The sequence below is a fragment of the Cynara cardunculus genome, assembly GCF_001531365.2.
Source record: "Cynara cardunculus var. scolymus isolate 2C chromosome LG 13, CcrdV1, whole genome shotgun sequence".
In the NCBI taxonomy this organism is placed as follows: Eukaryota; Viridiplantae; Streptophyta; class Magnoliopsida; order Asterales; family Asteraceae; genus Cynara; species Cynara cardunculus.
This window is the reverse complement of record NC_037540.1, coordinates 9734387-9745146: the sequence shown is the minus strand read 5'-3', so window position 1 is coordinate 9745146 and position 10760 is coordinate 9734387. Positions and strand designations below refer to the sequence as shown.

The window sequence follows — 10760 nt, the reverse complement described above, 5'->3', positions numbered from 1 at the left end:
ATATTTTGTTAATTCATTTTTTTTAATTTTTGGTTTAATAATATAAATTTTTGTAAAGATAATAATTAAATATTTTGTTAGAATTCAATGATTATCCTAATTATATTTAGATTTTTTATATTTAAAATGAGATGTTTATCCTCTATTTGATTATGTTTATCTGTAATTAGTTACACGAATTCAAACATGAAGCTTTAATAAGTTGTACTTACATACAATTTACTTGTAATCTTGAATTTTAAGTAATATGCATCAATAAACAGTACTTCATGCATAAAAAATGATTTTTAAGAGTTTTTGTCAAATGTATTATAATATAGTATATATATCATATTATTAGTAATTTATTTTTAAATATATTATGTAACATTAAGATTTACTAATTTCTTAACATGTTGCTTTTTATCATTTTATATTTTCCAAGTAACTTATCAGCTAGTTTACGAAACATAACCTTAAAATAGCTATTGAAACTTACAATTTTCAAATTCCTATTTTAGAGCAGCTGTTAAAGATGCTTTTATATCACAATAAGCTCAATAACTTATTTGTTCAGCCATTAGACGGTGTTTGTTTTTTTTTCTCTAATTTTAAGCAATGACTGAATCAGATAAACAACCATATGATTATCTATACTAAATCATCCTAATCTAAACAGATGTTAATAGAAGAAAAGAAAGAGAGAGGAAAAACATAAGAGAACCAACAGCAATACATGATGAGAAACATTAATCATAAGGATCGAATTTCAATATCAATTTCATACAAGATTTAAAAGAACACATAAAAACTTACTTGGTGTGAATCCTGTATTTGAAGGAGTAGAAGAAGATGATGCCATTTGATGTTGATGATTCTTTAAGGATATACGGAATTAGGATGGAGCGATCAAAGAATCCATTAGCGATGTTGATTTTCCATGCTCTCTGTAAGCGGCGATAAAGAGAGAGCGTAGAATGTAAGTGAGCGATTGATTCTAACCGTATATCAAAAAGAAACCGTTCAACCCCTTATGTAATTGTTATGTCACCCATATGATATATTCATAATTCAATATATCTATGATTGCCATTATGACATATTTAGTCCCTATATTTATGTAATGTTAACATATTATGGATATGGCCCATATCCATAATATGTTAACATTACATAAGTATAGGGACTAAATATGTCATAATGACAATCATAGATATATTGAATTATGAATATATCCTTAATTTTATAAAACTTTACATAAATGGTCCAAGGACACCAAATAGAAATTATATTCCAACAATACACACATGCAATTCAAACTAGTAATTTTGTTGACATTAAGCACTTTTGGTACATCTAGTATCACCCCAACACAACACCCAAACTTTTAACCAAGAATAGTCAAGACCAAAACTTCACGAATGCGGTAATGAAAGCCTTGATGAATGTCACAAGTCGGTGAGTTTCTCGGCCATTCGATTTCTTTGATGCCGCTTCCCATGACTGACTGCTTAAAGAAACAAGTTAAACCATACGTTTTAAATTAGAATCAACACAACTACACAAGGAGAAAAATCATATGCACATACAGCAATCACCACTGCAAAAGATGGTCCCAACACATATATATAGAGGGAAATTCAAATGAGAACAGTAACTAAATAAGAGAACGCGAAAAAGACCAAATCAAGTGCAAAATCACATGTGATTTTACACTAATAGTCAACGCAAGGGTGTGACCTCATGTCTCAGCCAAAGTCGCGTGAATCACATGTGAATTTACAAGTGATTTTAGTGTAAAAATCACATGTGATTCGACGGTTTTTTTATTCTCTTATTTGGTTACTATTCTCGTACGAACATAACTCTCTCTCTCTATATATATATATAGAGAGAGAGAGAGAGGTTTAGGGGGAAACCCCAAAAAAACGAAAAATTGAGGAACACCCTAATAACCACTTATCTGTACGGTATACACATGTCCATACAAGTAAAGAAAGTTGTTTTCTGGTTTTTATGCACATGTGCCTAGTGGAGAAATTACGTGTATGCACGTGTACATACCATACATATATGGTTATTACGGTGTTCCTTAGTTTTTCATTTTTTTGTGGTTTTCCTCTGAACCTATATATATATATATATATATATATATATATATATATATATATATGTGTGTGTGTGTGTGTGTGTGTGTGTGTTTTTAGGTACTTACAGATTAATTCTGTTCAAGGTTGCATTGGTTCTCTTTTGGGGATTGCCACCAGGCTGGTCACTAGATTTCTTCAAATTTGAACTTCTTTCATCAAGTATCGACTGTTGTACGGAAACGGATGAAGTTTTACTGTGGAGATTCTGAGTGTTGGCATCGTTTATGGTCTGGTAAGAAGCAGAAGCACAATGATGTAAATCGTCTTCAATCAATGATATTACACATCAAGAGAAGTAATAGCCAGAAGGTAAGGTAACATCTATGAATTAGATTTTATTTATGATAACATCCATAGTAACACCATCCCGTGATAATCCAAATCTAAAGGAACACCAATGATGTCAGTGAGTTACAAGTTCGATCAACAAGGGATGCTCGCATGGATTTCTTGTCAAGAAAATTGAGTACGCAACCAGCACAGCATAGCATCCATTTTCAAGGGTAATGATATCATAGGCGAACACAAAAAAATTCAAGTAGTGGCACAATTTGACTATGAAAAGATACCTATTTTTTTTTCACAATATTAGTATAGATTTGTTAGTTGCTCCTTGTCCTTACATAGAAAAGACCCATGTCCGAGTCAGGTCTACATATACTTTAAAAAACACAAGAGGTATATAAAGAACACCAAAAATTTAAGCTACAAAATGAAAATTTTGACAACTGTGGGACTCAGAACCTGGGCCTTTGGTACAAAGGCAGGAGCGTTTACCATCTTAGCCATTAAAGTCTTGTGTTAACATTTCAGTTTCAAAAACTATATGGTGGCACCCAACAAAACAATACAGTTGCATCCTTCAGAAACGTAATTTTTTTCCCTTACGACCGAACCATGAAGAGGTGACCCCTGCCACCATATCTATCCAAATGGGTCTGCCCCTGAATGATATGAAAATTTAACCAGAAAAGATACCCAAAAAATCATAGTTAAGGGATATAGATAGAAGGAACTCACTTTTTCTTCAGCAGGCGAAGTCCCTTCAAGTTTAATGTCTGTGTGGTCATTAACATGAAGCACACCATTTTCTTTAGTTGACAGAATGTTTTGAGCCTTCTGACTTGCCAATGGTGAGTGCATTTCATTGCTAACAAGGTGTTCGTTTTTTTCAGTTGCCAGTTTCCTATTCTCGGTATCCTTTTCTTCCAAACCATCATCCAGTACTTCTCTCTCACTTAATTTTTTATCCAAGTTTTGGATTGTGCTAGTCACAGGTTCTAAAGAAGAAGTCCCTACTTCTACGTCTTCTAATAGTAGATGTTTTTGAGTTTGATTTGCTACTAATTCATTTACTTCATCAACATGTTCCCCCATGCTTCCTTCCACTAGTAATTCTGTATTCTTCATTTTTTCTACTGGTTCATTATTCGCTGTTCCATGAGTTGTTTCTATCACAACCTCTGATCTCCAACTCATGCTATATTCTAGCTCTTTTCCTCCATTTTTCTGCACCTTGTTACCTCTTCTCTCCAGAGATTCTATATGTGTCTGTTCTTCACCATTGTCATTTGTCACAGCTGCATGAGTTGTATCTACAATATGACCTCCTGATATCTGACTTGTTTCAACATATATTACTTCTTCATCACTTTTATGTTCTTCCTCCCCTCTTTCCGCTAGCAACTCTGTAAATCCTGGATCGTTAGCTTCTTCATTCCTCTGTGTTTTATTCGTGCTCCCGTCAACGAGGTTGTCACTGTCAAGATTTCCTTGATGAAGTTCAGGAATGCTACTTGTATTCAGAATTTGTTCACTTTTAGACTCATACCTCAGTAGAGTTTGAGCGTCTGCTAGAGGTACATGTACATGGTGATCAACAGACATGGAACCCAATGGGTGGTGTTCCAAGAAGCTATCCAGGTTCTTCATATTCTTGTCTCCTGGAGGTGACTTGGGTGGGCCCAGCACTCGATTCTCTTGAATTATCTCCCGGACTATTTCACGCACCGTGTAAAAGGACCCACCGACCTCCTTGCGTGTGAGATTGAGAGATGGGAAATCTCCATCGTTTAATTTCTGATATCTGCAAGAACCGTATCTATTATTGATTTCTGGTGTCTACAAGAACCAAACTTGAAGAACAGCATATTTCAGGCAATGCTTTTTGACACAACTGACAACTGAAGGAACCTAGTTCATGACATAACAATGAAACATGGCCTCACGAAGGAAACATTATGATCAGTAAACAGATGAAAGAGTGAATTTTTGTCCTTGTAGAATTCTCATAACCAAGAATTCACAAAGAACTTTTAACACTGTATAGTAACTGACTTTTTATACTTTTTCTTTGGTTTCAGGCAGTAAATGTTTATTATGTGCAGACAGTGCAGTTAGAAGTTCGGTTATTACTTGCTAGATTCATTAAAGCTAATGACAGTTTGTTCACCATTGCTCTTGACGAAATCTTTTAAATCACAGTAGAACCACGATCTGGGCCAAAACCAAGCCAAACTGACATGAATTGGTTAGCCTAAGGCACTGCATATTTTAGATTGGTTTTTAGGATTTCTACTAAACCTGATTCTTGTGGTTTAAACCCCAAACTGACTCAAGGCAAACCACGATCATGTGCAGTAGATAATAGGTAGGACATAGAAGCAAAAGCTAAAATTTCTGGAGCTACTGAGATGATTATTAGATCATAAGCACTATACTTCATGTTCTACAAGCATATTTAGAGGTTCCACAGTCGAGTGATATTTACAAGAAAAAGACAACCTAATCAGGTACCACAATCAATATGCAAGAATATAATAGAAAGCAAAAGATGCAATCCCTTATTTTTTTTATCTAAATACCATTCATCAGTGCAACTTGATTCACAAGTTCAGGAATGTGTATCATTTTATTGTTAATCAAGCCAAAAAACAGAGATGTGAATACACCTTCTAATAAAAGTCTCCACCATCCCCTTCCTTTCCTCTTTTGATCGCCGAATTCCTGATTTCTTCCCTTCAAAAGAATCATCGAACTTTGCTAAAGCAAATGTTTGCCCAAGCCAACCTCCTCTAGCCACGTGCATTGGATCAGGAAAGAGTTGATCAACAACCAGTGTACTCGCAAAAATCTACAGAGTGGGGTTCAATGACATATTCTTAACATTGTGACTTAACAAACAAGAGAAAATAGCTGAACTTGATATATGATAAAAGGATTAAAGAACTGCATGCTTTTACTAACATGGATAACCTAAGAATTTGTTTTAGATGTAAGGATTTGGATTAACTCTGAGGTAAACCCTGATAAATCTAGTTTGTCTTTAGTAACATAACACTCATTCCTATAGAAAACTAGGAACATCTTTTGGACTTCAAAAATGAATCTGCAATGTTCTAAAATTAAATAACAATGCAACCATTCGATTAAGAGATCCAACTAGCGCTACCAACCATAGAAAGGTTAATACTCCCTCTCATGAACGTCAAAAATATTTCAATTTAGGGATCTCATATGAAATTGCAATATTTCTTTTTCAGTAATTTTAATCTAAAATTATCTATTTGCATACGGTCATCCTTATAAGTTATTGATTCTAATACTTTGGTCCACAAGATTCCTTATTTTTCCATCATTGAGTATTTTAGACAATTTATTAATTGTGAAGCTCCTCTATGAAACTACGTGCTAAGTTAAAAATTGCATTCTTCTTGACACGGAGAGAATATTGATACCATCTTCATTGTTTCAAAATTGAAAGGAATTCATACCATTTTTTAATCGTAAGACATCAAAAAGAAGATTGACATCCCAAAAGGTCAAAAATGTATCTCTCTACAATCAATATGAACTAAAAAAAATCTAATTATCATAAGCAACGCAGTAAGACCATGATTAGAAAACAAGATAAGGGTTATGAAAGTGAGCACGAAAAGGCAAACATACAAGACGTAAAACAGTGCACATATCTAGACTACTCATCTCACATCGGGAGAAACACATGTATACTTATACACATATGTATATAATACATTAATACTCATGCCAATTAGTTTTGCGTCAGAACCCTATATGCCTAATACTCATCCAGTTGCTCAGAAAGGCAGATAAATGGATACTTCAGTTCGCAAAGCGTATACTCGAATGTAATTTTACTTAATTTTAAAAGCTTGCTTAGCCAGATTTAATCAATTGATGTACATTTTCACCAATAAAGCTGCAATTAACAGTGAAAATCATTCCTAATTAACATATATCTTTCAATGCGGGAAGAACAAAAAAAAAAATTAATCAAACATCGGAGCTAACTCAAAATGCAAATCGAGACTAAAAACAATATCATCAGCGAGTTCAGACTTCAGACTTCAGACTTCCACATACATTTGTGTGTGTGTGTATGTATAAATATGAATTACCTGTAATTGTATCTCAGATTCAGGGGGTGGACGAAAGGGTGAGAGAGATTAAGGGTTTTAGGAGCGAAATGTACCAGAAACCCTACACAGGTTGAGAGAGCGGATCCTTAAAAGTAAAAGTGAAAGTGAAAGGGAGTGTTCCTGAACCGGAGGACCCGACATCCTCCAAAATTCTTTAATAAGTTACAAAAATGCCCCTATGGTTTTAAGGAAAACTCTCTCGATTTTCGTCACTTTCTTTTTATTACAGATTTCGTCCCTGACCTTAACTGCCGTTGCGTTATTCTGTTAAGTGGCTTCCCGTTCCCCTCACATAGAGGTATTTTGGTCATATTCTATTTTATTTATAATATGTTTTTTTTATTAACCTGAATATCCAACACGCTATGCGAGCCGACTAATCTCAGAACGATCACCTGCTTTGCACGTAGCCCGGAGTAACCGCATTTGAACCTCCGTGGCCACAAGAGGATTTTTGTTCCTTCTTAGATTTGAACCTGGAACCTCCTGACACTTTGACCTTTGGAGTCAAACTCAAACCAATCAGACACCACCCTTGAGTCGCCACCCCTCCCCTTCACGATCTATTTCCTTCTTTGGCTTGTAGATGTGGATCTAGAAAAAAATTTGAGTGTTGGTACCGTTTGATTATGAAAAACGAAGCTATAAATATTTTTTTCTAAAATATCGTTGGTCTATTTTAATTCATACTTTTCATATGTAAGATCTTGTATTTGAGTATTTTAATGCAATTTTTCTTCCGTAAACATGATAAACTTAAAATTAACTACTAAAAACTAAGAAAATGTTTGAAACAGGATCCCAACCCGTGCTTGTGATGGGAGAAAAGTCGTCAAAACCAACTATGAAGACAAACTTATGTTATTATTATAATTTCAAAAAAAAAAATATATATATATATATATATATATATATATATATACGGTGGCACCCAACATTACAATACGGTTGCATCTTTCACGAGCCTAGATTTTTTAGCTTACGACAGAGGAACTTAGCAGTGTGTGTTTCACTTTATACACCTTGATTTTCGCGGCCTCATTGTTTACCACCTGAAAAATCGCCCATTTGCGGGCAACTCCCACACCCAATCAACTAGGACGATCGTCAATGGGTCTCCTCCCATAACACACTTGAAGCAGCGCCACCAGCACCCCATAGTTGGTCATACGATAGCGGAAGAGACATGGGAGTGAAAGTGTCCAAATTGCCATCATGTGCAAGGCACGTGGGACACTTGAATGGAATAATTTAACAGCTCTTAGGGTCAGTGTAACATCCGTAACAAAATACAAACTATTGAGGCCACAACCTGATCCGTAAAATACAAACTAAAATCATGTGTAAAATCAAATATGATTCATATGATTTTGGCCGCAACCTAAGATCACAGGCCACATCGTGGGCACACACTTGCGTTGACCGTTTATGTAAAATCATATGTGATTTTGTGTATGATTTAACAGTTTTCATGTTCCTTTATTTGGTTATTGTTCTCGTTTGAACCTTCCTCCACTGAAGTAACCCCGACATAGCAAACAAACGACTTTCACCACACAAAATAGGAAGTTGTAACATCATTTCAACTTACATTAATCCATAAATACAAACTCCATCATCTTTTTTATTAAGTGGTAAATAAATAGTTACGTACGACTAAACAAACAAGTCTGTTTCTACTTACGTAAAACGTCGTATCATCAATCAAGCACACGCAACAATTTACCCACTGGAAACTCGGAAAAATGGTCCAAAAATTGCAGTTGCGCGTATATACATCGAGGAAAAGAAAAAGAATACACTTAAAACTTTTAACCTAAATAACCAAAATAATTTCCACAAAAAGAATGTCTGTTTGTCTGTCTGTTACTCACCCATAATCTCCATACTTGTAACTCTCTATTTCTTCCTTCTCTTTGTACCGTATATACCGTAAAAACCACGACACAGACGATTCGAATAACGGTCGGCCATCCCTCCATCGTTCGCCGAGAAGCCGATCCCCATTCTCCGCAAAACTGATTCCGATTCACCAGGACGGACACCCAGCAACTCGAGTTAATCGTTTCATAGTTAGAATTTCGACCGAAAATTTTAAACTATCCTGCAAGTGTCTTCTGTTTGTATCCAAACTTTAACCTTTCCAGTATTTTCTCCTTTTGTTTTCTCTTCTTGTCCATTTTTATCCTATATCTTTCTTCCCTTTCTCTTTCATATATACCTTGCCAATGTACTTCTCCGGTTCTTGGCCATAACCACGTTTCATATGGATGGTCACCATCATCTGCAGCCTCGGCTAAATCTTCGTCCATGCTCTTCAATAAAGTCGCATTGAAATACTTGGCCCACATGAATCTTTTACGTTCTTCTACAGGGTGTTGTTCTTCCAGTGATCCTGAACTTGGATTGATGTAAACCATGGTCCGAGCACTATGGTAAGCCCATACGTTCACCAACAGTTCTAATATCCGACAATAGCAATGTTGCTTCTGTTTTGATAAAAGAAAATGATATTTAGTATAATTAGACCCCCCGATAGAATGCCGGAACTAGAGGTATATAGGGTATATCTTAATTACCTCACTCACGGAAGATCCTAACAAGCATTCGGTGGCTGTATTTGCATTCATGTGCAAACTGTCGAGAGAATCAGCAAACATCCTGTGTGATCAAAATGGATTAGGTTTAAAGACTAGTCGACAAGATCATTTGGATTCTTTTCATTTATTCGGTTTGAAGACTATTTTGCTTCTCAAATAAGGTAAGGCCATGTATGGCAATCACAAGCTAGCTTATTTTGAGCTTATTTAAAAATAAAAATAATAACCATTTGGTTAGACATAAGCTAGCTTTTTGAAATGCTACTCGAAGTAGCATTTCAAATTTTTAACCATCTCCAGGAGTTCTTTTTTTCCACTTTCTTCCAATTATATGCCCCTAATTATTGTTTATTGTTACTAATTACTAATTATTTTGAACTATTATAAACCATATTGATTATTATCATCATTATTATTATTTAATAGATTTAGTTAGCCGAAAATCAAATACAACAATTCAAAATGTTATTGTAAGTTATATAAATAATAAACTTATATTTCTTCTGTTTCATAAACAATAAACCTTTGATAACTGGTTTTAATAAAATATTTACAATTTAATGAAATATCCTTTTAAAGAATTATTACTAATTAAGATATTTATGACTGACAAACTTCGCTTCTATTAACGGTTATTCAAAATCATTAACTAATGTGACAAATTTTCTAAAACTCAATTTTTGTTACACTAGTTGATTATTTTAGAAAGTTCATTATATTCTCTAAATCACTCGAAAACCGTTTATTTTTGTTATCACTTATTTTAATATGATGAAATGTACTAGTGATTTATTTTAATTAAATTATGTAATGTTAAAATTAAGTAATTTTTCAACATGTACTTTTAGATCATTTTACATTATCTCTGGCTTATTAGCTATATAGCTAGTTTTTCTGCCAACAGCTAGCTTATAAGCTAGTTGCCCAACATAGCCTAAATAAGACTAGCAATAACATTCTTACTTCTTCTTGCACCATATAAACAGGACCCATAAGATTTTATATATATATAAAGAGAGAGGTTCAAACGAGAGCAATAACCAAATAAAAGAACATGAAAACGGACAAATCACATGCAAAATCACATATGATTTTACACTAATGGTCAAAGCAAGAGAGTGCAGGCGACGTGGTCTTGGTGTAAAATCACATGTGATTCGAGCGTTTTCTTATTTTCTTATTTGGTTACTGTTCTCGTATGAACCTGACTCTCTCTCTCTCTCTCTAAATATATATATAGGGGTGGTTTCAAATACAAACCATAATCAATGCTTATATTAGGAAACAATTGAGATATTTATGGACAATTATCATGATTCATTGATTATTATTTAGATATTATATGGAAGATGATAAAGTTTATTCATTATGATCATGACTTTAGATTAGGAAACAAAATGAAATCATATATCTATTGGACTAGATTAACGGCTAAGATATGGTTTGCACAGTTTGTTGGAATTAATGGGTTTGTAAAATAAACCTCCCCAGCTCCCCTATATATATATATATATATATGTATATATATATATATGTGTATATATGTATATATATATGTATATATATATATGTATATATATGTGTATATATAT

At 34.0% G+C, this 10760-nt stretch overlaps 2 protein-coding genes across 4 annotated transcripts in view; both read right to left on the bottom strand.

Moving 5' to 3' along the window:
• Positions 1–1221: 1221 nt before the first annotated feature.
• Positions 1222–6652, bottom strand: LOC112524139. 3 transcript variants are annotated; one of them, XM_025133814.1, is made up of 6 exons: positions 6548–6651; positions 5081–5262; positions 3961–4215; positions 3150–3888; positions 2195–2358; positions 1222–1489 (listed from the first exon to the last, which is right to left on the bottom strand). In XM_025133814.1, the coding sequence occupies exons 2-6, from the start codon at positions 5215–5217 to the stop codon at positions 1381–1383; spliced, it is 1404 nt and encodes a 467-aa protein (XP_024989582.1). In that variant the 5' UTR covers positions 5218–5262; positions 6548–6651; the 3' UTR covers positions 1222–1380. The 3 variants fall into 3 exon arrangements, with proteins under 3 accessions (XP_024989582.1, XP_024989579.1, XP_024989580.1); XM_025133811.1 differs by having other exon boundaries at positions 3150–4215; positions 6548–6652; XM_025133812.1 differs by having other exon boundaries at positions 1222–1486; positions 3150–4215; positions 6548–6652.
• A 1663-nt stretch (positions 6653–8315) lies between these two features.
• LOC112525238 overlaps positions 8316–10760 on the bottom strand; it is an 11653-nt gene continuing 9208 nt past the window's right edge. The window contains exons 13-14 of the mRNA XM_025135277.1: positions 9148–9229; positions 8316–9057 (exon numbers count right to left, since the gene is read on the bottom strand). Coding sequence (XP_024991045.1) covers positions 8668–9057; positions 9148–9229 — 472 coding nt within the window. The 3' untranslated portion in view covers positions 8316–8667. The remainder of the gene's footprint in view (positions 9058–9147; positions 9230–10760) is intronic.

Coding starts and splice junctions, on each gene's coding strand:
- LOC112524139 (XM_025133811.1), bottom strand. CDS start 5,217: ATGCACGTGGCTAGAGGAGGTTGGCTTGGGCAAACATTTGCTTTAGCA. Junction 2,359..3,149: donor CTTCGCCTGCTGAAGAAAAA/GTGAGTTCCTTC, acceptor GCTTCTTACCAG/ACCATAAACGATGCCAACAC. Junction 1,490..2,194: donor ACCTTGAACAGAATTAATCT/GTAAGTACCTAA, acceptor TGTTTCTTTAAG/CAGTCAGTCATGGGAAGCGG.